Source organism: Aspergillus melleus, assembly GCF_016097325.1.
Source record: "Aspergillus melleus strain CBS 546.65 chromosome Unknown contig4, whole genome shotgun sequence".
Classification (NCBI taxonomy): Eukaryota; Fungi; Ascomycota; class Eurotiomycetes; order Eurotiales; family Aspergillaceae; genus Aspergillus; species Aspergillus melleus.
The window spans coordinates 1370413-1395031 of record NW_025763373.1 but is presented as its reverse complement, the minus strand read 5'-3'; the positions used below and the strand labels follow the sequence as shown (position 1 = coordinate 1395031).

Below are 24619 nucleotides of genomic sequence, written 5' to 3'. Positions count from 1 at the left end.
TTGAGGTCTGTGCTGCTCGGTTACTCCGCAAGAGCTCTCTCGGTTGTTTCACAACAACAATTAGAGCAGAATAGTGGCGCTTTTTACTTTTTTTTTTGACGTGTTGTTTTGGCTCTAGGCAAAAATGATAGCTTGGGAATTTTTGATCCCTGATCCCGGCTGCGGTTAATATGTCTACCTGGTCGCAACCAATCAAAAAGTGTAGATGAAATGAAGTGGGTGCGTGTCTTGGCACTGCATATGCGGAATCCTGCGCGACAAAACCCAAATCGGGAAATGTAGACGTTTCCTCTCCGCAACCACCATGAACTAAGATAAAGGAAGAGAAGTTATGGAAGAAAGCAAACTTGTCGCGTTGCAGATGATTATATGTTGTCACCCAATTCTGAAAACAAACGAAGACAAACCACCCATTGCCCCGACACCTACTTGCTAACCAGCCCTTACCCAGTTCCCTCCTGATCTTACTTAATAAACCATAAACATAACGAAAAACATGAGAATAAAATCATCAATCCTGTCAATTAGCATTCAATTTGCCCGATCTCCCATGCATCACTCTTCTCCCACGGACACTCAACCTCCACTCGTCGAATCAGCTCGTCATGCGCCTCACTGCGCGCCTCAACCTGAAGTCGATACGGCACGGGATGACTGACAACGCCAGGCAAGAACTCAGCCTTTGTTTCGTGAGTGTCTCCCTTCGAGAAGTTGAACACAGCGAGGGACTGTGCAATGGTTCCGAAAATCGTCGAGTCGGCGAGGAAGCGACCGGGACAGATGCGCCGACCGAAGCCGAAGGATAGTGTGTGCGGGTCGAGTTCGGGGTTGGGACCGAGGAATCGTTCGGGGTTGAACGCTGCAGGGTCGTTGTACGTGTTTTCGTCGTGCGTGAAGCCCCTGAGCGTGTCGTTGTTAGCATTGGATTGGTTCTGTTGTAGGGTAATTGGGGAAGGGAAGGATAGGAGCAGAGCGAACCAGATGTTCGGCATGATGATTGCACCCTTCGGGATGAGATGTCCCTCGTAGGTATCGTCTTGGGTGCAGAGGTGCGGGATGCCCATTGGTGCAACTGGATGCCATCGGAGTGTCTCCTTGACGACGGCCTCGATGTAGGGTAGTCTCTCGCGATCGTCAAAGGTAGGAAGTTTATTGGGGCCGAGCACGCGGTCGATTTCTTCTTGGGCTTTCGCTTGGACTTCGGGATGTAGGGCCATGGCGAGGAAGAAGCAGGAGAGGGCAGATACAGTCTGTTCATTGCATTGTCAGCCTTCGTTCCATAAGATGGGTGAGAAAGCATACAGTATCCGCGCCACCGGTGTACAGCGACCCCGCGGTCCATTTGTTCACAAGCTCTTCTTCCGGCGTGAACTTGCCATCTCCTTCCTCGAGTAGGCTGGCTAGATAGGAGGGGGGATAGGAGCCTTGGCTCATCTGCTTCTGAACTAGCCGGTAGGGTTTCTCAATAGTGGTAAGGAGGTTCTTGCGCCAGCTGCTGCCGGTGCGTTTAAATCCGGCACCGGGAAACCATGATGGGATGTATTTTACTGCAAACATTAGACAGCGAAGACATTTAGTCAAAACAAGTAAGTACTCACATAAAGGGATGGCGTCAACTAGCCACGCCCCCGGAGTCCCCGCGACGGAGAAATTATCCATCGCCTGGTTTGCCAAGTCGACAAGGGGGTCGCGACCATGAGGCTCGATCGTGTAGCCATACGCAATTTTGAGAATCACAGCGCCGGCCTCCCTACTCACATTAGGTACCTTGCGAAAAACAGAGAAAGTAAAGACATGTGGATAGCCTACGTCCGGATATGTTGAACCAGATCATTTGGTTTCTGTAGCACTCGCAGTAAGAACCGACGGATTTCAATATCCTGCAGGGCATTAAAGCGCGATGTAACCGCCTTCGAGCCTAGAACTCGATGCATCACTTTGCGGTACGCGCGAAACCGATCGGAGTAGGTCTGCATGGCTAGGATATCCTCCCATCCCACCCTGGAAATGTCAATAATATACTCCGTACCTAATCACTCGAAAGAAAAGTGACAGAGGACGCTTGGGACTTACATTTCTCCCGCAAAGACCATCCTCGGTCGAGAGGAGTAAATGGCCGAGCGTTTCTCGAGGAGATCGAACGCGATGCGAGGCTCATTGATGATGACAATGGTTTGGCCAAAGATAGTGATCGAGCTGATGGGACCTGTTGTCGATTGATTAGGACGATCTAGTCTGATATCGAATCAAATATCGGGGCGCAGGATTCGGAAACATAAAGAAGGGGTAAAAAGGGGGCGTTCGATGTAGCAGTGTGAAACGCACCATAGAGCTTCTTGAACTGCATCCAATACTTCCAATCTTGCTGTCCCGGTGGCGGCAGATCCGCCAGATTTCCAATGATCGGTTTCGGCTTGGGGCCCGGAGGCAGAGGCGCTGCTGTTTGCTTGGGAAACACGACAAGCTTGACCAGATACAATATCACCAGGCCCAAAAGGGCGCCGTACAGGGAGGACAAGGCCATGGTGGCAGGGGCAGGGACAGAATGAGATCTGGTCTGCAGTGCCCAAAGTACCGGGAAGGAGGACAAATTACAATTGTACAATTTATTAGCTGGGTCAGGGGTGCCTCTTAAGCATGAATTTGTGACTGATCAAGTTTAGGAGAAAAGGAAAGAAGCCGGAATTAAATCTAGGGATGTGCGAGTGCAGGCACCAACGATAATTTTGTTCGTCAGCAACGCACAGTCCGAGCACCGTTAGTTTAACTGGCATCATGACTTTCCCCGCCTGGACTGGTGGAGGCAGCGGGGGTGAAGGCAGAGCTAACGTCGTTAGTGAAAGTCTGACAGATAATCGTTTAAGGCCCATTGGCCGGTAGATCTGGTCCGTGGGAGAATAATTGGATTCTTCGGATTATTAAGAGCTGCTCTTTGTTACACTGCAGAACAAAAGTACTGCCGACGGAGATATCTCCCACGTCAAGGTAGGGCTCAGGCCAAGCACTACATGTGGTTGATTCCATCTCCCCGGTACATATGCTAAATTTTCCTGGTAAGAATCTCTTTGAAGGCTGTGACTATGGTCATTGACACGTAACTCGGCCGGCAGCTCCCGATCATCGCCAATATATGCAATTTGGAAAAGAAAAAGCAAAATCGCGAGCGACCCACCACCCGCTGTCAAGTATCGGCCTTGCATGTGAGATAAAATGCAAAACTCAGAGTTTGTGATCAGTCAATTCCAGCTAGCTGTCTCTCCCTTGCAGCACCAATCTAATTTCCAGGAAAGGTTGCGACCGGTCAGAGACAGCTAATCCTGTGCATTCCGGATAGGTCATCTGGCTACAACTCTAAGAAATTGGTGACAAAAATTTTAATAGTAATCTCCTATGTAGTTGTCAGCGGGCGGTCCCAAATCCACCGTTGCAGATCATCATCCGAGCTAATGGATAGCTATTCCTTCTACTGCTGCGATGGCCTGGTCCCTGCGGCACGGTACTTTCTTCCGAGGTGATAGGGAATAGGTGTCCCACAAACATTATTATTGGGCCCAAAGCTGCATATCCCGGAGGCGCACAGTCCATTTTCAAATCCCCGAGCGTGGTTTGTCTATTTGACAAATGAACTTGTGCGTGCAGAGTAGGGGGGTAAACATGACCAGTAAATTTATCTTAGCGGAGGGCTCGACCTGGAGGCTTCTACTTAAACCGTCCAGAGAACAGACAGTCGGAGTGTTGATTTCATGATTTCTCTTCATCTTTCCTAAACCAAGTCGTGTAGCTCTCATTCACATGATGAATTCGACTATCTCGGACGGCTTCCTCGGGGGGCTGGCAACCTGTGCGGTAGGATATTCCTCGGTCCACTTCTGTACTCCTGTTTCTCATTGATATTGTCGCCCAGGCCGACTGCTTCACCGCTGTTCTGAAGGCATCATCGTGCTCTGCAACAGATCAGTCCTGCATATGCGCGAATGAGCCCATTCTGACAAACGCGATTGGTTGTTTTGCTCTGCAGTGCACGCCCAAAGATAATCTTGGTATGGACCATAACAGCTGGGACGAGACTTCAGCATTAACCGGTGCCTAGCCTCGACAAACGCGACAAGAGCAGCATGTGGGGTCCCGGAAGAAAATCAGTCGGACTTGACTCCCGGACTAGCGGGTGGTTTGGGGATGATGGCTTTGATCATGGTGATCTTGCGGTTGGTACAGAGGCTTTGCATCAAAAAGTCATTCGGATGGGATGATGGGCTGATCCTGATGGCACTGGTGAGTAAGGTTCGCTCTACGAGTATTCAATGGCTAACAAAGATCAGGCTTGCGCTGCTCCATTGAACTGTTTAGCCTTTCCTAGTGAGTCCAGTTCGTCTTCCGATAATAACAGTTGCTGATATCCGAGCAGTGCAAAAGTATGGACTTGGCACCAATATCTGGACCATTCACTTTGATGACATCACCAAGCAGCTCAAGGTACATTCCTTACGAGTTTGACGCTAGGCTTATCGAGAGTGCTAATATGTTACAAAGTTGCTCCTCCTCGCCGAAGTCTTCTATATGCCTTCCGAAGCCTTCACCCAGCTTTCCTTCCTCACATTCTATCTCCGGATTTTCCCGCCTTCTAAATACCAATATATTGCATATACACTGGGAGCTCTATCAATTTGTTTCGGGACATCCAACACTCTCGTCATGATCTTTCAGTGCACACCTGTGTCTTTCTTCTGGACAAATTGGACCGGTGAGACCATGGGTTCTTGTATCGATATCAGCGCATATTCTTGGTATCGTGCCGCCATGCAGATTGCAATGGATATATCTATCATTGCGCTTCCCCTCTGGCCACTCTCGATGCTGCAGATTACCATGAGCAAAAGGAAGAAGACTATGATCATGCTGATGTTCTGCACGGGTTTCCTGTACCAACCCCAACATTCCTCCCATAAATCTGTCACCACTAACACCAACTAGGATCACCGTGGTGAGTTGCCTACGACTTCAATCTCTAATCAAATTCTCCAAATCCGCCAACATCAGCAGTAAGTCTCTGTCAAGTACCCTCTCCAAATCATACACTGACCCTGTGCTAGTGGACAACAACCCGGCTATCTACTGGAGTATCGTAGAATGCGACGTTGCCATCATCTGCGCTTGCATGCCATGCATCCCGTCACTCCTTAAACCGTTATTCCCATCCTGCTTCGGAAATACAAGAAAGTATACTAGTGCCGAAGACGGCGACGCGACACCACCGCCGGTGCGTATGGAGCGCGTCAAGAGAAAGGAGGAATTCAGTATCCTTCAGACAACTGCGTCGGAGGATGCGTTGGTGAACGGTCGATGAAGGGACAGATTAGAGGGCTCCGTGACTATGCATTTTCATGACATCTCTCTTTTTTGCTCGTTTCCTTGGTTTCGGGTGTCAAGTTAGCGTGGCAGGGTAGGTTTGTGGCTTTTTAGAATTACTAAATATAATGGGGGCAATTTCGCACGATAGGTTGATATCGTAGAGGTATGGCAAGAGTCTCTTTCGACGCTAGTCAGGGCGTAATTCTTTCTACAATGTTACGATTTCAATGGACTGCGAGTTCTAGATAGGGCTTCAACTTGCACGGGACGTCCAGTTTCGGACTCTCCGCAGCGAATCCCGAGGTAATTCAAATGCTATCTGGCGAGAACTTCACAGACAGCTCACTTGACTGACACGAATCCAGCTAATGGCTTCACATCTACAGAAGACGAGAGGATCGAGGGATTTTACAACTATCAGTATCCTGCTTTAGACCAAGACGCGCAGTAGTTAGGTGAATGGAACTCACAGTTCGCAGACACACAGGTCGGGGGAACATGGTCCCGCTGGACTATCCCATCAAATCCAGAGCTACGAAAGACTAAACATGCTGACCAGCGGCTGGTTCCGACAGAATGAATCTCGGTTGGAGAGAGCATGGGGGTAATACGAGCTGGCCGGGCGGTTGATGACCGCTCGATCAACCCGCCAAGACAGCGACAGATTGAGCGATTACTATTAATGATATTGGGAGGAGCTGGATTTGAGCGTGTTTACTTTTCACAAACCGACCGAGCGACCGAGGCATAAATTCGGGAACGAAGAAGGATTGATGCCTCAGGCTGTTGGCCACACCGAGGAAGTCCTCAACCTCGGCCAGGAAATCATATCTGAATCAGTTTTTTCGAAGGAATGCGTGTTCCGGGCACTCCGCAGTTGTCAAGAACGTCTTTCCAGTCAAGGGGCAACCTCACGCGGTCTATGGTGGATGAACGGCGCAACTGCCCGAGTGGACCCTGTTTCGGGACTCGGGATGGCACAGGAAGAAGTCGGGACAGGTGCGAGTCGACCAGCTTCTAGACGGGACACCGGTCGGTGGGGGTTGTTTTGGTTTTACGTAGACGAAAGCAGTTGTTCCAGGCTTTTTCGACGGGCCTGCCTGTTTGGCACTTTTTTTCACCCCGCCCACGCTCTTACAATTTATTCCAATCCCACAATACAGCGAGCACAAAATATGGTTAGATGATGTCGATTTGTGGGAAATGTTGAATCATGTCATATCGTGTGAATTTCTTTTATCCATGATATCAGTAAATATACATGAAGCCATATCTTGACTCAATGCAACATATATACAACCCAATGCAAATTCCATCCAATGCATCAAACTCGGTCATGTCTTGTGTACATACATAAATGTTAAGTTAGAGGGAAAAATAAAAACGCAACCATCCCATATGCAATGTAAATGTAACCAGACAAACACGCATAAAAACAGCAAAAAAAAAATACATCGCTTAAGCCTGAGCAAGCTTGGATCTGGCTCTGATAGCCGGACCGAACTTGAACAGGACAAACGGAATGAGCGTCAACAGGGTGGCGACCAGAGCCAGAATCAATCCAGCGTACTGGCTACCGACATTGTGGAAGAACTGAGACGCGAAGAGGGGAGAAATGGCACCGAGGGTGTTACGCATGAAACCCTGGCCGGCGATGGCGGACGAGGAGTTCGTGCCGTAGCAGTCACTCGTGAAGGAGTAGCAACTCTCGAAGATGAAGAAGATACCGATGGTGATGAGCGCCAGGGCGATGACGGGGGCGATCCAGTGGAGGTACTCGTACTGTGTGAAGCTGTAGATGAAAAGACCAATGGGCAGCCAGACGGCGCCGAAGAGGGCACCGTACAGACGAGCCTCAGGGGGCGGGTTCTCGCCGTTCTTGACCATGCCTTCGAACTTGCGGATCTGGAGGAAGTTGAGAGCGAAACCCATAGTGGTACCCAGGACGAGAGAGATGTAGGGAAGGCCGGAGACACCCTCGTTCCAGCCCTTCTTCTCGTTGAAAGTGATCGGGATGACGGAAAGGAAGAGGAAGGTCAGGAACCATGCGAAACTGATCCACAGACCGAAGAAGAACACGACGGATTCGGTCATCAACATCTTAATGGCTTTTACGGACGAGTTGTGCAGCATCTCCTTGATACCAGGGGCCTCGAGCTCGTTGGCGGCACGGTAGCGCTCGTCACCTGTTTGGCTGCGGAGGAGCTTGGCGCGCTTGGTGAGGGCGACGGAACCACGGGTTTCACGGAGGCAGAAGATGATGGCAATTCCAAGGGGAATGTTGGCGAGACCCTGGATACCCTCAACCCAACGCCAGCCGAGGGCCTGGTCGATGAATCCGGCGTAGATGGGCGCACCAACGGTACCGAGGATAGCGATGTACGAGAAGGTAGCCATGGGGATGGCACGCTCCTCGGGCCGGTACATATCATCGAAGGTACCACCGACCAAGATGGTACCGACACAGCCAAAGAGACCGAGCAGCGCACGGCAGACGAGGATGGTGGCGATGTTCTTGCCCAGTGCGAGACCGATGAACATGAGGGCGAAGCAGACGTAGGAGCCAACGTAAACGACACGACGACCAGCCAGCTCACAGAAGGGGGCCAGGAAGAGAGGAGCCAGGGCACAGGTAAAGTTGAAGCAGAAGAGACCGAGCTGACCGAGCTCTTCGGACACGCCAAATTCGGTGGTCATCTTGCCAATACCGGAGCTGTAGGCGGTGGTAGCGAGACCAATGAAGAGCGTCATTAGACAGAGGAGCATCGCGATGAAGGCCTTGTAGCGCGGGTTCCAGTTGAACGGGTCCTCCGGGTCGTCGGGCGTGAATTCGACCACGATATATTGGTTGCCGTCGTGAACTTGCGTGCGGGTGAGAGTGAGCGGGAGGTCGAAGTCGAAGGTCTGCAGAGGGCCAGCGCCCTCATGTGAAGACATCGACGACTCATCTTCGATCTTCTGAATGTGCTTGCCGCCGACGACACGGCCGTGAGAAGGCATGGCCTGTTGCGAGGATGATGAGGAGGCGTTTTCCGTATGAGAGGCAAGGCCTGGCTGTGCCTTATCGGATTCTGTAGCAATTTTATTGTCCATGTTGGCGGTGGACAAGCGACCCTTTAAAAGCGAGGAGAGAAAAAACGGGGTAAAAGGAGGATGGGGTCGAGAGAAGGTTCAGGATGGGGAAGCAAAAACTGGACAAACGAGGGAGGATGAAGCCCTAACTATATGTGATCCGGTGTCATCGTGAAAAATGCCGCGGCCACGCTGGACGAGCCCACCCATGGCATCATGGGACAGACAGGCTTTTCTGGTGCCTTCTCCACGGGCAGCTCTAGGTCAATCATAGTGAGATGTGCTACACTGCCCGGGTGGGTCTGCTCAACCAGACTTGAGTTTGCGCTGTAACGATTTTGGAGGTCTCGGGCCCTGACCCAGACTGGTATAAACTTCGGGGAAACCTTCAGACTCTCTACCAACTGCTAACTGATGGTAGAAGAGAATGAACCCTTCCAACGTGATATGGTTCTTCGACCGCCAGATAATTGCGTTAATTACAATGATATCCCCCATTTCCCCAACTCCATAACCCCTTAAACCCATTTCCTGCCTCACGAGAAAAGCCGGGCCGAAAGAGAAATCCAACGTAATCGGAACTCGCCCGAGATCCTTCTCCATCATTGGACCTTCCAACCCCCACGCCGTCCGTTCGGCATCCCGATTGTGGTAAAGAGCTGCGACGTCTCTGCCATCGGGCCGATTCGGAATTGCCACCCCATGGGTCTCCAACTCGACTAATCTTCCCTCCGAGCCTCCGGTGCAAGTCGGTCGGTAGGGGTGCATCCTCGGCTTCACCTCGGCGAAACCCCCTCTTCTAGCGTCAAGCCGGGTGTTTTCGCCCGGAATGCCGGTGGACGGAATCGGGATGGTGTGTGATTGTCCCCCTGTTCTGTGTTCGCGATATCTGGAGAATCTGGAGACACGGGGAAAATCACCTAGAAACATCCCCCAGAGAGTTCAATGCAGGGGTTCTCGAGGTCGGCATTTCACTACTGAGGTCGAAATTGAGACATATCGAAGAGAAAATAAGAGACGGAAAGTGAGGCAGCCAAGCTTCGGGTTCCACCGTGCACCAGACCCACTCGCATTGGAATCCGAATCTGGTAGGAAGCAAAATCTGATTCTGGCTCTGCGTCCGAGAATGTGCGGTGCGATGACATAGCTGGCTTGGGTTTGGCTGTTTGGTGCCAATGCCGTGCCAACCCGGTCCAGGGCTCAACGGGTTGAATCGGGGTCATGGGACCTACTGATGACGGCTGACCGATTGTTCTCTTGTGCTTGAGACTGACAGCGTCACTCCTTGTTTTGATCTGTGATCTGACACCGTGTCCTCGTGACGGATACCCTCAATCATATTAGATTATCTTGTTTGGCACGTTGCTATCACTTTGGCTTTGGAGACAGTGGCAAATAGTCGATCTGATGTCGCTGTCCCCTTGACTGTGCCTGTCAATCACACAACGGTGAATTAATGCATTTCATTACTCCGTAATGTTCGCGGTGTGAGAGGTGGGTAATTCATTTATTCCCTCGGATCTTTTATCCACCGGCGTGGGATGTAGTCTACCACTAGTCATGGATAGTGTAGATATTACTATTACTATTAGTGAGCTGCTCCTCTTGGTTGCCTCACGCGAATTGAGCCTCGACATGCGCCGATTGCCTACGTAGACGACAGCATGGTTGATTGTTCCTTCATCTCAAATTGCTCCTCTTGATTCGCCAACCCATTCTCAGGACAAGATATAATCATACGACGCAAGACAATCAAGAAATCCAGATCAAGTAGTCCGATTCCAGAAGAAAACAATCCATGACAGCATCATACATCAGTTGAATGCCTCAGAAAGAACAAATCAATACAAATGTAAAAGCCGGTTTTTCACACCCGCCAGAGTGAGGGTACGGACTACGGACTCGCGGCACGAGAGCAGTTTGAGGGAACGAGGGATTTGCGGGTTTGCCACACCGGACTTGAAACTCTTTTTTGCTGCTCTCCACGAAACGGGCGTCTACCGAGAACAACGCTGATCGGAGATCCTGACCTGAGTCGCGACTGGATGAGTTGCGTAGCCGCCGGAGCCGAAACTCTCATGAAACTGATCTGGGTAGAATCAGAATTTTCATTGCTGTCTGCAGTCCTTTTTCTCGAAAAGGGGGAGATTCGCCCAATTGCCACACCTTAAAAACTCTAATCGAGTGAAGATCAGTTGGAGATGATTATGTAACCGCCACTCGACCACAGTTCGCATTCCTAGTTGAGGTCGTGTTTACATTCCAGCGGCAAGAAGGGGGAGATCATAGGAAAAGGCACTTGATACATGTGTTTTTTCAAGCAGCAACTATTGTATTTTAGTCATGTTATCATGGCAAGAGTCAACCGTCTTTGCTATTCCCGAATTCAGCCGATATTATGAAGCATCAGACATCGACGGAGTATTCTTATTGACACCGTTTAGACTAAAACAACGTGCCATCCCCCAGGATCAAGATCGGACTAGACCGTGTCTCCGGTCTCTTCTCGGCCGCCAGCTCCCTCCCCGCCTTCCACGTTCCTGCCTCCAACACTTGCGGAAGTGTTAGCCGCTGTGGTCCCAGATCCGTCTGCTGGATGGCCTCGTGCACACGATCAAGCAACGCGACCGTCAACGCACGCCACTCAACGATCTCGTCGGCTGTGGCATCGAACGCAGGCAGATCGACACTGGAGTGCTTGACTCCGCGGGCCAGTGCTTCGGGCTTCAGTGTCAACACGCCAGTGTCGATGAATACGCCGCCGTTGCGGTACTCGGGGAGGCCGGTGGCGATGTCCGCGTTCTTCCACGTTATGGAGAGCAGGCGCTCGAGTGGCACCATGAGAGAATATGCGAGCCATTGCGTGAGCTTGTGGAAGGGCTGGATGGTGTGATATGGTGAGTTTGGGGAGGGAGGGTGGTCGGACAAGGCTTGTAGGGGCCAGGCATCACCGACCGGGTGACCGGACAAATGCGTTCGAGTTGAGGGCCAGATCGGCAAAAGAACATTCTGGAGTGTTGTCCAGATTATTTGAAAGTCGATGGTATTGCCCTTGCTTGCTTGAGATACGAGGTAATCTATCGCAATGTGAGCTTGTCCGCCGATCATAGGCCCAATTATACTTGGTTGGATACGTACCGACGAGAGACCCTGGGCGTCCAGATTCACCGAATACATCACGGAGACGGAGTAGGGAATGGCCTAATGATCTCAAGAGCTCTACTCTAGCCGGGACTCCGACGAAGGGGTTCTCGTCTGTTATTTGAAAGCCATCGCGAAGCGTGTTCTCGCTGAAATCACGCAACGTTTCTCCTGTTTCCGTTTAGCACTCTCGATCTCCTCCTAATACCCAAGGCGTATTGCAGCAACTAACCAAGCACCACATCCTTGCGCCCAAAAGGAGCAGAAGAAAATTGTCCCTTCAGAAACATATGTAGCGTGGCAACCGCAATGCCTTCACTGCGGCCCAACACAAGCCCGGTATCTGGCTCTGTAAACCGCCACTTGTCTCCCGCCCCGGCATCGAGCAGGACAGACACAAAGAACAAATCCACCAGCCCACGCGCCTGTTCGGTCTTGCTGTATCCAGCAGATTCCCACTGGCAAAGGAGCTTACCGATCCGGTCAACGGAGCTCACTTGAAAATGTTGCCAGCGGCCGTGAGGGGGGATGTTATGGAAATTGTTTGGACCGTAGTCGCGCTGCTTCGTCAGCTTTTATCTTGTCATTGTATATGCTGTCCTTGATATATTCACCCTGATAATACCAGCTACATACTGCACAGCATCATCAAGCCGGTCCTCATGGTAGTCGAAATGGTTGAGGCGATCCTCCTTGGCGAGGGACAAGATGTGATTGGCTCGCTCACGAACAGCCTGGAGACTCAGGATATACTGCACGTCTTGGTTCATCGCGTAGTTACTTTCAATCGATTATAGGTTTGAAAATATGAGATCGCTCCCATAGTATCAGTCTGGGGAAGCGGAGAAATATAAAGCATGAGTAATTCCGACTGTTGGGATGCGGGGTTGGACACTTATGTCAGCCAAATGATCATTTCAGTGACTAAAAGTAATGTTCGAGTGTTGCATTGCCACTTGGCATGTTTTTTTGCCTTGATTCGAGCAGGTGTGGGTGGTTTGATGCTCTCGTGCCCAAATTGTTATGCTGTGGAGTGTTTACAGGAAAGTTTGGTCGATACCTATCGTGCCGTAACTATCACAGGTAACAGGAGATACGGTACTTACTTTTTAACATGAAACTGAGAGAATTCCCTTGAATATACCTCGTTCTATAAATTAACAATCACTGAAGAGTGGTTTCTTAGGCTACTGACGCTGAATTACCAAACACCAGTGCTATACTCGGATGAGAGCTTGAGTTTTACAAATATATATCCAGAACTTGAGCCCTTGGTAAGCCATTATTGCCATTATAGATCAAGGGATGAATTACCGATGACAAGTAACTTCGAACAAAGCTACTGACATTACGACATAGAATCGAATTGAGTATCATCAACGAATTCAGACCTCATGTGGTCGAGGGGCTTGAGTGTGACATCGACATACATAACACTTCCCTTGGCTTGGCAACGTTCGGCAAACGGAGCACTCCGAGATCGTCGGAGAACTTACCATAGGAGGAATAGTTTGAAAAAAAGGAGGAAAGCAAGCTGGGGATTTGAGTGAACAGGGGTGATCAGCAATGTTCATGAAAGCATTTCTGTTCCCCTGCAATTCGTTTTTCGTGAGCCCTAAAACTTAACGCTTGCGTTAAACTCCCTGGCCTGCATTTTCCAAATTATCCGAAAAGCAGCGTGGAACTAGTATTTTTAACATAATTTGCAGTGGACTGTAATTCGTTATTTACACAGTGCCAAAGGCATGATTGCGGCTATCGGAATGAGTTTAGAAGGGTAATAATTGAATTACCGGTCCAGACATTCTGAATGGCTGCACAATACTCGGAAATACGGAATATGCACGCCAGAAGGTCTAGTTGCCTCTCTGGATTTTCCGAAGCAGAGTTTTCGCGAATTGAGGAGGTTATTGGCAACGGAAATGAAATCCTGTAAGAGCTTTTAATGACTTGTTCTTACTCCGGAGTAGGTCAATTCTTTGATTTAGTAAGGGAGGATCGAGGTGAGCACGTGAATTGCTCACTGGAACATCGTTGAGCCATTTTAAACCTTTCAAAGTAAGCCCTATCTGAATATGGACATAATTATTCCCAGATGTCTTGTACCAACGTAGATGGCAGAGTCAGAAATTAGAAGTGATTTGTTAGACACGTGTCCAAATTACTGCAAACTCTTGCGTTCCATTCAAACCCGGCAGACTAGGCTACAGCATATTTGAAAGGAGGGAGAAGGATCAGACCCCCACCCTTGTTCTTCCAAGGAGCCAAGATTATGTATGAAAGGAATAGTGCACCCACGAAATGTCTCATCAACCAACCAGCATTCTGCGAATGGTCAGTCGGGGCAAGATTGTCCGTAGGGCTGAAGTGGATCCAACACGGAGATACGGCACGGTTAGGGGAGAAAGCTTGTTTCTTTCTGATTACGCCGCTTCTGGGGTGCTTTGGGGAGCATTCATTTGGTTCACCTCTGGCAGAAGCGGTTTGGCGCTCTAATATCATTTATTCCCGAATTGGGAACTGGTATGTTGGTGGTAGCCTTTGAGTTCCCGTTTATCAAGTCGAAATACAGTTCTTTCTACCGACAACATAACATTGAGTCACCAACTTCATCCACGGAACACGAGGTCAGGCCAATAACATGCCATGGATAGCTCGGCTCGCGACAATAGGACCACAAAAACTAAAATAGATACAGAAGAGCGACCACGTCAGCCCTACGAGGGACCGGGGGACCTTGAGCGCCGGGGTCGCCCCGGTCGAGGGGGTTTTCGCCCAATCGGGTGCAGCGGGCGGCAATGTGAAAGCGGGTAGGGCTGAGACCACGCAGGCAGCAAGGACGGTTGGTCCATCCTTGTAGGGAAAATGGGTTTGATCGGTGGGGACGGAGATTGAATCACTGGTGGGCCTGATCATCCTGGCACAGGCAGCGTGAGTCCGATAAGTGAGAGGTCACTCCCCCCTGTCCGGCTCATTCTCTTTTCCCCTGCTCCAGCACGTCCGATTTCAACGACAGATGGCACTCTCGTTTCAAAATCAATTGTCCAACTGCCATGGATCACGATGCAGGGGTCCAACACATCTCTATTTTCGGGTAGAATTACCTTAAAGCTACTATGTGCGGCTTTGTGCTTTGGAATGTCAGGCACTTCGCGAGGTTTGTGAACACATTGCAGTGACCGAAGAATGGAAACTGACCGTCGGAATGCTATAGGTCTCGACGAAGGTCTCATCGCCAGCACAATAGCCGATAAACCATTCATCGACAAGTTTGGGCTTGAGGCTGACTATCTCAGCGCGGCCGAGCAAGCCAACCGACAGTCAAATGTCACTACCATGGTCACCATTGGCTGTCTGCCTGGTGCCTTCCTCGCATTCCTGTGGAGTGAGAAGATTGGTATTCTCTGGGCCATGAGACAGGCGTGTGTCATCTGGATCGTCGGATGCATTATTTTCTTGACATCCCATTCAATTGGACAACTCTACGCGGGCCGTTTAATAATGGGAATGGGCATCGGGCAGTTCGAGGTGCTGGCACCGGTTTACCTCGGTGAAGTGGCTCCCCGGGAGATGCGTGGGATACTGATCGGCCTATTTGGCATGTCAGAATATCTAGGTATCATGACAGGGGTATGTCCACCACATTCAAATCCTGGTGAAGTCCATGCTAAGAACCAACAAAACAGTATTTTTCCATATGGGGCGCATCCATCCACATTCCGGATTGGAGCTCGAAACAGTGGATCATCCCGCATAGCGTACAAATCATGTGGGCTGGCTTGCTGCTCATAGCCTCCGTATTCTGCGAAGAGAGTCCCCGATATATGTGTAAAAAGGGCCGCCACGATAACGCCGCCAAGACGCTGGCAAAGCTCTGGGACTTATCAGCCTTTGACCCTGCTGTCCAAGAAGAGATCAATAGTGCACAACGACAACTAGAAGAAGAATCCGGTCACACATCAGCGCGATCGTTTTTCGGGACGGCGAAGAGTCTGTTCACAACTAAGGAGAACCTTAAACGTATTGCCTTTATCTTTACCCTTCAGTGTCTAATTCAGTGGTCCGGCCCTACTTCTATAACAAGTAAGTAGAGCCCCCATATGTTTTTAGCAGGATTTCCAACAATACATGACATCTAACACGGCAAACAGCTTACGCTCCCCGCCTTTTCGCTCTGTTCGGCATAGAGGGCCAATCCCAGACACTCTTCACGACAGCCATTTTTGGCGCTGTGAAGTTTGCCTCCGCGCTCGGCTCTGCCCTTTTCATGATCGACTTGCTTGGTCGACGCAGAACACTCTATATCGGACTAACCATGCAGCTGGTGGCATTTGTCTACTGCGCCATTTTTCTGACCATCTACTCGACCCTGTCGGAGGCATCGCAGGACGCGCTAGCCGCAAAGCATGCTGCTATCGGCGCCATCGTCATGATTTATCTGATCGGTGTAGCATGGGCATTGGGTTGGAACTCCATCCAGTACATTATAACCGCGGAGATCTTTCCGCTTCACGTGAGACTCGCAGGGTCGAGTTTGGTAACTATATGGCATTTTGGAAACCGGATGGGCACTTCAAAGGTATGTCATGGACGAATGAAAGCAACTGGGAAGTTTAGGGAAGTGGACTAATAGTGGTGTCTCTAATAGGCCGTTCCCACTATGCTACTTGAACATGGGTCTATGGCACCAAAGGGAACTTTCTGGTTCTTCTCGGCGGTGTCGCTCGTGGGTATGATTTTCACGTGGATGTTTCTCCCAGAGACGTCGAAGAAAAGCTTGGAGGAGACAGGTGATCTGTACACGAAAGGAAGGGCTCATGGAGAGGAGAGCAATTAGAGGTTACAGGTAAAGGATCGCGGGACGCCAAATTACATGATGGAAAGCTTGAGAAGTGATAGTATAGGATTTTGGAAACCGGTAGCATCGGGTTTCTGAAGTGATGGAAGTGTTGGTCTAGTTGTGTCTCAGCTCATTCTACACTACACGCATATGAAATCGATCCATTCATTACTTGCTTCTCCGGGAATTAGCAGTATATTCTGATGCTGAAACAATTTAGGAAACAGCTTGATGTTCCAACGTAATCTGTGAGGTGGGCGTTGAAAGCACAATAATCTCTCCACAGTTTCGGAGAATGTGGTTGCTCAATCCGGAACTCCTGTTGACAGCAAGGGACATGAAGGACTGAGGAAACGCGACAAAGATCGAAAGAGCAGAACAAGTGGAGGGAGACAAGGTAAGAAACTTCTCAAAAAATGACAATCAATCACGTTTTCATCTGGGTCTCCCGGGCAGGCATGGAGCGCATGACACACTTCTATCGCACTGCCCTGGAGCCCCTGGCCTACACAGATGATATCCGCCTACAATGGAACACTCATTGGATAAGGTATGTGGCTGAAGAGGGCACCAGAAGGAAAATCGTTTCTTCCAACCCACATCGCGGTGGACGCACCTGGTGAGTTTTCATTCATTCTTTTTTCTTTCTTTTTTCCACCTCTCTCTTTCCCTTTTGGTATACGGGGTTATACTAAGGAAGCGAGACAATGCGGCCGTGGAGACATTCTATCACACTGGGCTGTAAGTTCCCCGACTTGACTTGAGTTAGTATGATACCTAACGTTTTCAACAAGCGAGCCGCGCCTACAAGCGAGCCGCGCCCTTTCCACCAAAATATCTGCTTTCTTAATTCAACGCGTCTTTTCTCGTCACCACAATTCAATATGCCTCTTTCTAAAGAATCGCGTATTCAGATGGCTATTTCAGCCTATCAAAAAGGCCAAGTTAAATCAATTAAACGCGCTGTGGCTCTTTTTACAGTTCCTGAAAGTACTGTACGCGACAGGCTTCATGGCGCCAAATCACGATCAGAAACACGCGCTAATGGTCATAAACTGACCGAATTTGAAGAGGAATTGCTTTTAAGGCGATTACTAGATGCAGATACGCGAGGATTTCCAATTCGACCCGAATTTCTACGTGGAATGGCCCAGATTTTGCTTCGCAATCGTGTACACGACCCTACCGCAGTTATCGGAACTAACTGGCCTTATAACTTCGTTAAACGCCATCCTCAGCTACGTACGCGATATACAAGACGTATTACTTATCAGCGCGCAAAGCAGGAGGATCCGAAAGTTATAATCCCGTGGTTTGAAGCTGTACGAGCGACTATTCAAGAGCACGGCATACATGAAGATGACATCTGGAATTTCGACGAAACTGGCTTTGCAATGGGACTTTGCTCTACTTCAAAAGTGATTACTGCAGTTGAGCGAAGCGAGCGACCGCGCAGAGTCATTCAGGGCAATCGTGAATGGGTTACAATCATCGAAACAATCGGATCAAAAGGCGTACATCTACCGCCAGTTATTATATTAAAAGCGAGCTATCAACAAGCTGCCTGGTTCCAAGAACCTAAGCTCCCTCGCGACTGGTGGATTTCTACTAGTCAGAATGGCTGGACGACTGATGAAATAGGTCTCCTCTGGCTAAAAAATGTCTTTGAACCGCTTTCTAAGCGCTATATGACTGGTGCAAAGCGGTTGCTTATTCTTGACGGTCATAGCAGTCATTTAACTGCTGAATTCGATGATTTCTGCAAGCAGAATGCAATAATTTGTCTCTGCATGCCTGCCCATACTTCGCATCTTCTTCAACCGCTTGATGTGGGCGTTTTTGGCCCGCTTAAAAGGGCGTACGGAAAGCTTCTTGAAGACCGTATGGCTGTTGGTAACAACCACATTGATAAAGAAGACTTTCTATCGCTATATCCAGATGCGCATAAGGAAGTCTTTACTCCAGCTAATATCTGCAGCGGTTTTAGAGGAGCAGGGCTTAAGCCGCTTGATCCAGAGTATATTCTTTCTAAGCTTACCTTTCAACTACGTACACCTACGCCACCACTAGTTGAAGGCTCAATTTCCTCTGCTTTTCAAACTCCGCAGAATACTCGTCAATTAAATCGAAAGGTCCGAAGCCTACAGAATAGCCTTAACAAAAAACGGCAGCTTTCTAGCAGTCCTATTGCTCATATTCGACATCTTGAAAAAGCGGCACAATTAGCGATGCAAACCCAGCTGCTTTTAGAACAAGAAATTAAGGCTATACGAGCTGAAAATGGACGGCAACGTCAGAGAAAGACAAGAAAACGTGCTGAGATAGGTAATGACCGCCTTTTTAATGTACAGGAAGGTGAAAATCGCGTTCAGCAGCTTGATACGCAGCTTAATGAGCAGCCTGCGGAATCTACTCCAGCGCCTCGTCGACGAGCTCCGCAACGCTGTAGTGGGTGTGGAACAGTCGGACATACAATTCGAAATTGCCCTAGAAAATAGCTATTATTTCATGTATTTAATTAGTCAAATTTAATGGCGTTGGTGGTTGAAAAGCCTTAGGAAGTAGGAGTTTTGGTGGAAAGGGCGCGGCTCGCTTGTAGGCGCGGCTCGCTTGTTGAAAACGTTATCTCACTTTGCGTGGGGGTTGTAGCGATATAGAATAAATTAGAATACAACATATGTACAAACAAACGGTCATATAACCAGATAAGCACGAACTTAAGCATGCAGAACCAATAAACCTGTTGCAACAGCCCCGAAACATCATGATAATTACTCTAGACCAGATTGAAGATCCCGGGATCAACAAGCCAAATGACACCAGCCGTGATAAGCCTATGTTAATTTAAAGTAGAAGCTCGGGGTAAAACACCATGTCGGACCTTCAGATACAGGCCGTTCAAGATCACCCTGATTCACGGCCCCTGACTATGACCAGCAAGCAATTGATGCGCCTCCAGCTTTACATGATCCATGCTCGCGTATTCACCATGCCAACACTTCTTGATTATTTTGCCACAGGGAACATCATCAACATTTAGAAATGAAGCAGGCCAAGAAAGGTCGGGGTTTTCAGCACTAAAGAAATAGTACTTATGAACCTTCCAGGAAGCAATAGAGTAGAGAATCCAGCCAAGGTGTAGGATCTCAATCCGAGCATTCAGATCATTTGCGGTTGTAGACGCGACATCTGCATCAAGTGGCAGCAAGATAGACTGGCCAAAGTCTGCGACTTTAAGCTGTTCATCTATAATTAAGATGTTCCGAAGAGCGATATCATCCACAAATACTTTGCAAGAGTGGATATGAGCGAAGGTCTTGATAAGGCTTAATATCCAACCAACCTTGAAAGTATCAACCGGTGATGGACAGCTTTCTAGGTAGGATTCAAGATCGCCTTCCGCAAGGGCTAGCTCGATCCCATACTGAGATGTTTCGAAACAGGGGATAATCCCTTCACAGCTACCCAGGCGTTTAAGTACTTGAATCTCATTCTCTAGAGCTTCTCGATTGATGTTGTTCATGTATTTTGCATCTCCGGCATCTCGGAGTTGAGATTTCTTAGCTTTCTTAACAACCCGACCGTCCCCTATATCACAAACAATCCCAGTCATGCCAATCCCAATCACAGGGAGGTCGACATAAGGATCATGAGTGAGCGGAGAGTGCTGAATATCTTGAGACTGGCTAACATTATTCTCAGGCTTGATCGGTAGAGGTAGTGATTGAGCTATATGAGGCTGTTCATCAGCTGCCGGGGGGTCGGCCTTAGAGAACATCGTCAATGAAGACGGCAAAGGTGGAGCCTATAGGCCAAGTTGATGTTTAGCAAGGGGGAGATCCATTTAGTGGCGGCCATTGCCAAGAATCATTACCTAAGTTCCAGTTCATCGCGGAAGAATGCTGTTCCTTCGGATCATCTAGAGGGCGGAAGGTTGATGATCTATAGAGTACGATTCTCTGGAATCAAAACCCAGGAGGACCAACGCGTTATGACTGTCAAAGTTGACTAGTAATGGACTTCAGAGAAGACTCATTGGAGGTAACACTTTTCATTGAAATCGAATCTTCAATAATATGCTTTGCGGAAGACTTCTATATAAAAAATGTGACCGCAGAGCGCGGGTGTAGTAAGAAAGGCCAGCTTTACCACGACCATATATGCGACCAGTCTTTTGTTCTGATTCCCACCCGATCTGCAAATGCGTCAATTCCAAGAGATCAGCGGCAAAAGGAAATCACCTTGACCATGGTTTTGTTTCCCTGGAAACCGTTGCCACCATGGCCGCGGAGCCCGCCACCCTTATGAGGACACTTGTGCGCACGCCCATGCCGCTGCCTACAACGGGGACACCTTGGTTGAAACTCGCCTTCGTGTTCTAGGCAATTGCATAGTGGCTGAGGGTATCTTGCTAGAAACTCCGTTAGCAAAATTCGAATACAGGATAGATTGGAGTCTTGACGGCCTATGCACATCTATCAGTAAACGTTTTGTTTGAAATGGGGATGAAATTGGTACATTTCAATCGAGAGGATGATGGAACTTGATGAACTGAAGGAAAAAGGGAAGGGAAAGAAGGAAAACCCACTTTGGGAACGATGGTGCCTTTGCCATTCTCACTCATGGTGTGAGGATTGGGTGAACCGACAAGTCAAGACCTGCCCGTCGTCACCAATTCTTTGAGTGAATTGGTAGGTGGTGAATGAGGAAGGCCCGAGTTTCTCTCTCTTATTGAACTTCCCAGTGTTATGGCCTCGTCGCCTGGCCTGCGTACCTTATCTTTCTTCAACTGAACTTAAAAGAAATTCCGGGTGTTGTCGACTTTTTAAAGGCTGAATTTGAACCATAGCAAGACCGGAGGGATGCGGGAGGGATCCACTCTAAGAGCTGCTCACAGGTTACCGCATACAAAGAAGCCAGTTATCCATGTGTTCCTTTATGACAATTCTCACCATAGTATCAAACGACTATGCCAATCTTCGAATCGTGCCCTAGACCTCGCTTCGACGTTCCCTCCGACAGTTGCCTCGCCATGGCCTTCCATCCTAGCGTCAGTGTCAAAAAGGTCAAGTTCAATGTACTTTCCTTTCATACTTGATCAATCAGCAAACAATCTAGCTGGCCTAAAAAATCCTGGTCTTGGCCTCAAGCAACCTAGTTGGGTCTAAGCTCACATCGAGAATCACAAAAATCGGTCTGTTTCCAAGGTTCCAGACTTCCCGTTCTGTCTTCGAACACGCTACGCAGTTGCTGCCACGAAAAAGCCGCAAATCTGCTCGATCGAAGACGTTTGATAGACTTTTGGTCGCTAGGTCTCACTGGCGAGTGACATACAGTCGTTGAATGCCGATTATGCAAGGGAAGAAAAGATCAAAGAGGGCTACCACTTCCGATTGCGAACAAGGGTCTGGCATCCGCAAAGTCTCTATACCAAAGGGCCAGTTTGCAGGGGGTTTCGATAATCGGTTTTGGACAGTCTTGTAAAGCCGACGGGTTTCAATGCACAGACAAGGTGCCGAAGCCGTTGATGGTCTCTTTGGGACGCAAGCTTCACATGTCCGATGTGGTACCGTCGTCCTACGGTCCCACACTTCTCTAAAGCTACCTATTGCCATTCACAATTCGGTGTCACCCATAGCATAGAGCGCAATTTGCATGTCGAGGGTGTTGGCTTTATTGACGACGGGTGCAAGGCCCTCCGTTCCTTAGATCGGCGGCGGACAAGGAACTGGAGGTTGGGCAGATATTATATAGAGTACAGGCATCAGGGCTTCGCCCGAAAATAAGTTCAATCCTAAAATGTCCAAGCCCTGGGCTAGGTACTGTCTTAGACTGTCTGCTCAGCCCGGCCGCATGTTGGACCTGCCTGTAGTTGGCCTCCCCATTTTCACCTCCTTTCCAATTCACCTAGTGTGTGTCTGTGTAGACATTCTCTAACGCCTTGTTTACTCCCTCTTCCATTCCTGCTTGATGAGGTCCGCTGCCCTTTCCGCGAATGCGTACACAGTGGCTTGCAGATTCGCCGTGCTTACAAGCGGGATAGCGCTCGCATCCACAACCCTCAGTCCTTCGATGCCATACACCTTCAAATTGGAATCCACCACCCCGTCTTTCTCGCGAGGCAGCATGGAACAGGTCCCCGCAAAGTGCCACATGGTGACTAGATTTTCTTGAGCGTACTTCTTTGCAGCATCCAAGTCTCCCTGGAAGTCTGCAGCTGGGTCACGGAACTTCAGTGGCTGTTCGAGCAGCTCCCCAAGCTGAGATGACTCCGCTAAGTTCTTGATACCGATCAAGTGACGTGCTATGACTTCCAGATCGAGAGGGTTCGACAGGTAGCCAGGATCAATGATTGGAGGGGTTTCAGGATCGGTGGAGGTACTAGAGTTCTTTGTCAGACGTGGTGATCTCTAGCAGGTAAGAAAACAAAAGCTCCGCTCACATTTGAACGCTTCCGCGAGAAAGAGGTTGAGAGAGCATTACTCCAAGCGTGACGAACTTTCCAGGCGAAGCAGCTGGGATAGTCTCATCATTGAGGTCTGTGGGATAATTCGTCTGCCCCAAGGCGGACAAGTACGCAGCTGATGGTTGCTTGGAATCAAGAACGGTGGACTTCGCAATGTCGTAATAGGCTCGTGTCGCCCCGTGCTCCCCTGAGCTTTCGGGGAAATGGTTCGCAAATAATGCCTCGAGAGCACTTCTGTCCGGTGCAGCAAGAGGCAAATAGGCGTAGGTGTGAACCCCGAGTGAAGCTAGGGGACCAGACTGCGTGGCAGTGTATTCCTCCATTGCCTGAGCGAGGGCTTCAGGCTCTTGCCTGATCAGAGCGTCCTTAGTCTCAAGTTCGGCGTTTGCTTGAAATGCGGTGTACGATATCATATGATCTAGAAAGGGTAGGTGTTAGTTTAAATCCGTCCCAAAGCGAGAATGCGTCAAAAAGGGATATGGTGTCATATTATTTGAGAGCCACATCAAGATAAACAACACAAAGGCTCTGAATGTGCTAGATTAGAAGCCGTTAACATACCCTGAAGGTTCTGCCCAACTCCAGGAAGGTTCATGACTATATCGATGCCATGCTTCTCAAGAAGATCCGCCCCACCAACTCCAGAAAGTTGGAGAATTTTGGGAGATTGAAAAGCGCCAGCGGAAAGTATAACTTCGCCCCTTGCGTGAACAGTCTTTGAGGCACCATCGAGACTGTATTGGACTCCAATGGCTCTGGGAGGCTTGCCTTCGTCAAACAGAATTCTCTCGACAGATGAGTTCGTAAGAACATGAAGGTTTTGTCGAAGCTCAACAGGCTTAAAGTAGGCCGAGGCGGAGTTACTTCTCTGACCCTTCGAGTCGATGCTAGCAAGGCAACTGAATGAGCCTACAGAGCTATGGATGAACGGATCCCCGGCGTTGTATTGCCCCCTACTGCGGAACAGTTCGGCCCACGCCTTGCGAATAGGGTGCTTCTCGTTGCCAAAAGATGTTTGGATCGGACCTTTCGCATCGTTCAGTTCAGGCCAGTCCTCAATTGCCAGATCTTCTTTGACATCCTGTGCTACAGCCGGACTGCTGTAGGCCTTGGAGAAATAGTGCTTTAACATGGTCCAATTCCATCCGGGGTTACCGAGTGCCTCCCACGAGTCAACAACTCCCTTGAAAGGAGGAACGAAGACGTGTGCATTTAAGGAACTAGAACCTCCGAGTGCCTTGCCCTGGTTGAGGCCAAGCACTCTGCCATTGAGGCCCGGCTGTAAAAGCAATGAGTAAGCCCAGACCCTTTATTGAGACAGAGACAGTCCTTACTTGAGGGGAAGATTGGAATTTCCAATCGGCGTCGGATCCAATTAGGGCAGCATAAAAGATGGGAATGTTCACACGGGGATCTGTTGTCAAGTCGGCGCCTGCTTCGAGAACCAGGACGGTGGTGCTGGGGTCTTCGCTGAGTCGAGAAGCAACCACCAGGCCAGCCGTACCGCCGCCAATAACGACATAGTCATATACAGCAGCCATTTCGTACTGTGTGCAGGTCTGGTTAAAGGTTGAACAAGAATGTGAGATAGTCGAGCTGCGAGCGTAGCAGGTGATGCTGAAAAGAAAAGGAAGAACCGTGGACAGGAAATACATATTTACTGGTACTAAATGACCTACCCCCGGTGTGTTAACGTGTTCACAGTCAACAAAGAAACAGATTTTATCAGTAGCACCCAACAATATGGAAGT

The 24619-nt window shown here is 49.2% G+C and overlaps 7 protein-coding genes across 7 annotated transcripts; 2 read left to right on the top strand and 5 right to left on the bottom strand.

Moving 5' to 3' along the window:
- Positions 1 to 334: 334 nt before the first annotated feature.
- On the bottom strand, positions 335 to 2758 carry LDX57_007438 (cytochrome P450). The gene is made up of 7 exons (XM_046089154.1): positions 2326 to 2758; positions 2074 to 2206; positions 1810 to 2001; positions 1599 to 1750; positions 1303 to 1547; positions 979 to 1250; positions 335 to 900 (listed from the first exon to the last, which is right to left on the bottom strand). Exons 1-7 carry the CDS (start codon positions 2522 to 2524, stop codon positions 525 to 527), a joined length of 1569 nt encoding a protein of 522 aa, XP_045945124.1. The 5' UTR covers positions 2525 to 2758; the 3' UTR covers positions 335 to 524.
- Positions 2759 to 4191: 1433 nt separating this feature from the next.
- On the top strand, positions 4192 to 5344 carry LDX57_007437 (uncharacterized protein; the record flags this gene model as incomplete). The annotated part of the gene is made up of 6 exons (XM_046089153.1): positions 4192 to 4272; positions 4320 to 4356; positions 4406 to 4473; positions 4531 to 4919; positions 4972 to 5039; positions 5091 to 5344. The coding sequence occupies 6 exons, from the start codon at positions 4192 to 4194 to the stop codon at positions 5342 to 5344; spliced, it is 897 nt and encodes a 298-aa protein (XP_045945123.1).
- A 1463-nt stretch (positions 5345 to 6807) lies between these two features.
- On the bottom strand, positions 6808 to 8442 carry LDX57_007436 (uncharacterized protein; the record flags this gene model as incomplete). Its single annotated transcript, XM_046089152.1, has 1 exon — positions 6808 to 8442. One exon carries the CDS (start codon positions 8440 to 8442, stop codon positions 6808 to 6810), a length of 1635 nt encoding a protein of 544 aa, XP_045945122.1.
- A 285-nt stretch (positions 8443 to 8727) lies between these two features.
- On the bottom strand, positions 8728 to 9351 carry LDX57_007435 (uncharacterized protein; the record flags this gene model as incomplete). Its single annotated transcript, XM_046089151.1, has 1 exon — positions 8728 to 9351. One exon carries the CDS (start codon positions 9349 to 9351, stop codon positions 8728 to 8730), a length of 624 nt encoding a protein of 207 aa, XP_045945121.1.
- A 1515-nt stretch (positions 9352 to 10866) lies between these two features.
- On the bottom strand, positions 10867 to 12332 carry LDX57_007434 (URC4/urg3 family protein; the record flags this gene model as incomplete). The annotated part of the gene is made up of 4 exons (XM_046089150.1): positions 10867 to 11498; positions 11560 to 11733; positions 11795 to 12122; positions 12177 to 12332. The coding sequence occupies 4 exons, from the start codon at positions 12330 to 12332 to the stop codon at positions 10867 to 10869; spliced, it is 1290 nt and encodes a 429-aa protein (XP_045945120.1).
- A 2240-nt stretch (positions 12333 to 14572) lies between these two features.
- LDX57_007433 (uncharacterized protein) lies at positions 14573 to 16461 on the top strand. The gene is made up of 5 exons (XM_046089149.1): positions 14573 to 14719; positions 14777 to 15192; positions 15249 to 15645; positions 15714 to 16141; positions 16211 to 16461. The coding sequence occupies exons 1-5, from the start codon at positions 14626 to 14628 to the stop codon at positions 16397 to 16399; spliced, it is 1524 nt and encodes a 507-aa protein (XP_045945119.1). The 5' UTR covers positions 14573 to 14625; the 3' UTR covers positions 16400 to 16461.
- Positions 16462 to 22347: 5886 nt separating this feature from the next.
- LDX57_007432 (GMC family oxidoreductase) lies at positions 22348 to 24409 on the bottom strand (the record flags this gene model as incomplete). The annotated part of the gene is made up of 4 exons (XM_046089148.1): positions 22348 to 22783; positions 22845 to 23286; positions 23430 to 24147; positions 24203 to 24409. 4 exons carry the CDS (start codon positions 24407 to 24409, stop codon positions 22348 to 22350), a joined length of 1803 nt encoding a protein of 600 aa, XP_045945118.1.
- Positions 24410 to 24619: the final 210 nt, after the last annotated feature.

Bases quoted from the DNA above. Each gene is read 5' to 3' on its own strand.
- LDX57_007438 (XM_046089154.1), bottom strand. From the start codon at position 2,524: ATGGCCTTGTCCTCCCTGTACGGCGCCCTTTTGGGCCTGGTGATATTG. The intron at 2,207-2,325 runs GTGCGTTTCACA...AATCGACAACAG, and splicing joins GCAGTTCAAGAAGCTCTATG to GTCCCATCAGCTCGATCACT. The intron at 1,251-1,302 runs GTATGCTTTCTC...TGCAATGAACAG, and splicing joins ACACCGGTGGCGCGGATACT to ACTGTATCTGCCCTCTCCTG.
- LDX57_007433 (XM_046089149.1), top strand. From the start codon at position 14,626: ATGCAGGGGTCCAACACATCTCTATTTTCGGGTAGAATTACCTTAAAG. The intron at 14,720-14,776 runs GTTTGTGAACAC...GGAATGCTATAG, and splicing joins AATGTCAGGCACTTCGCGAG to GTCTCGACGAAGGTCTCATC. The intron at 15,646-15,713 runs GTAAGTAGAGCC...CACGGCAAACAG, and splicing joins CGGCCCTACTTCTATAACAA to CTTACGCTCCCCGCCTTTTC.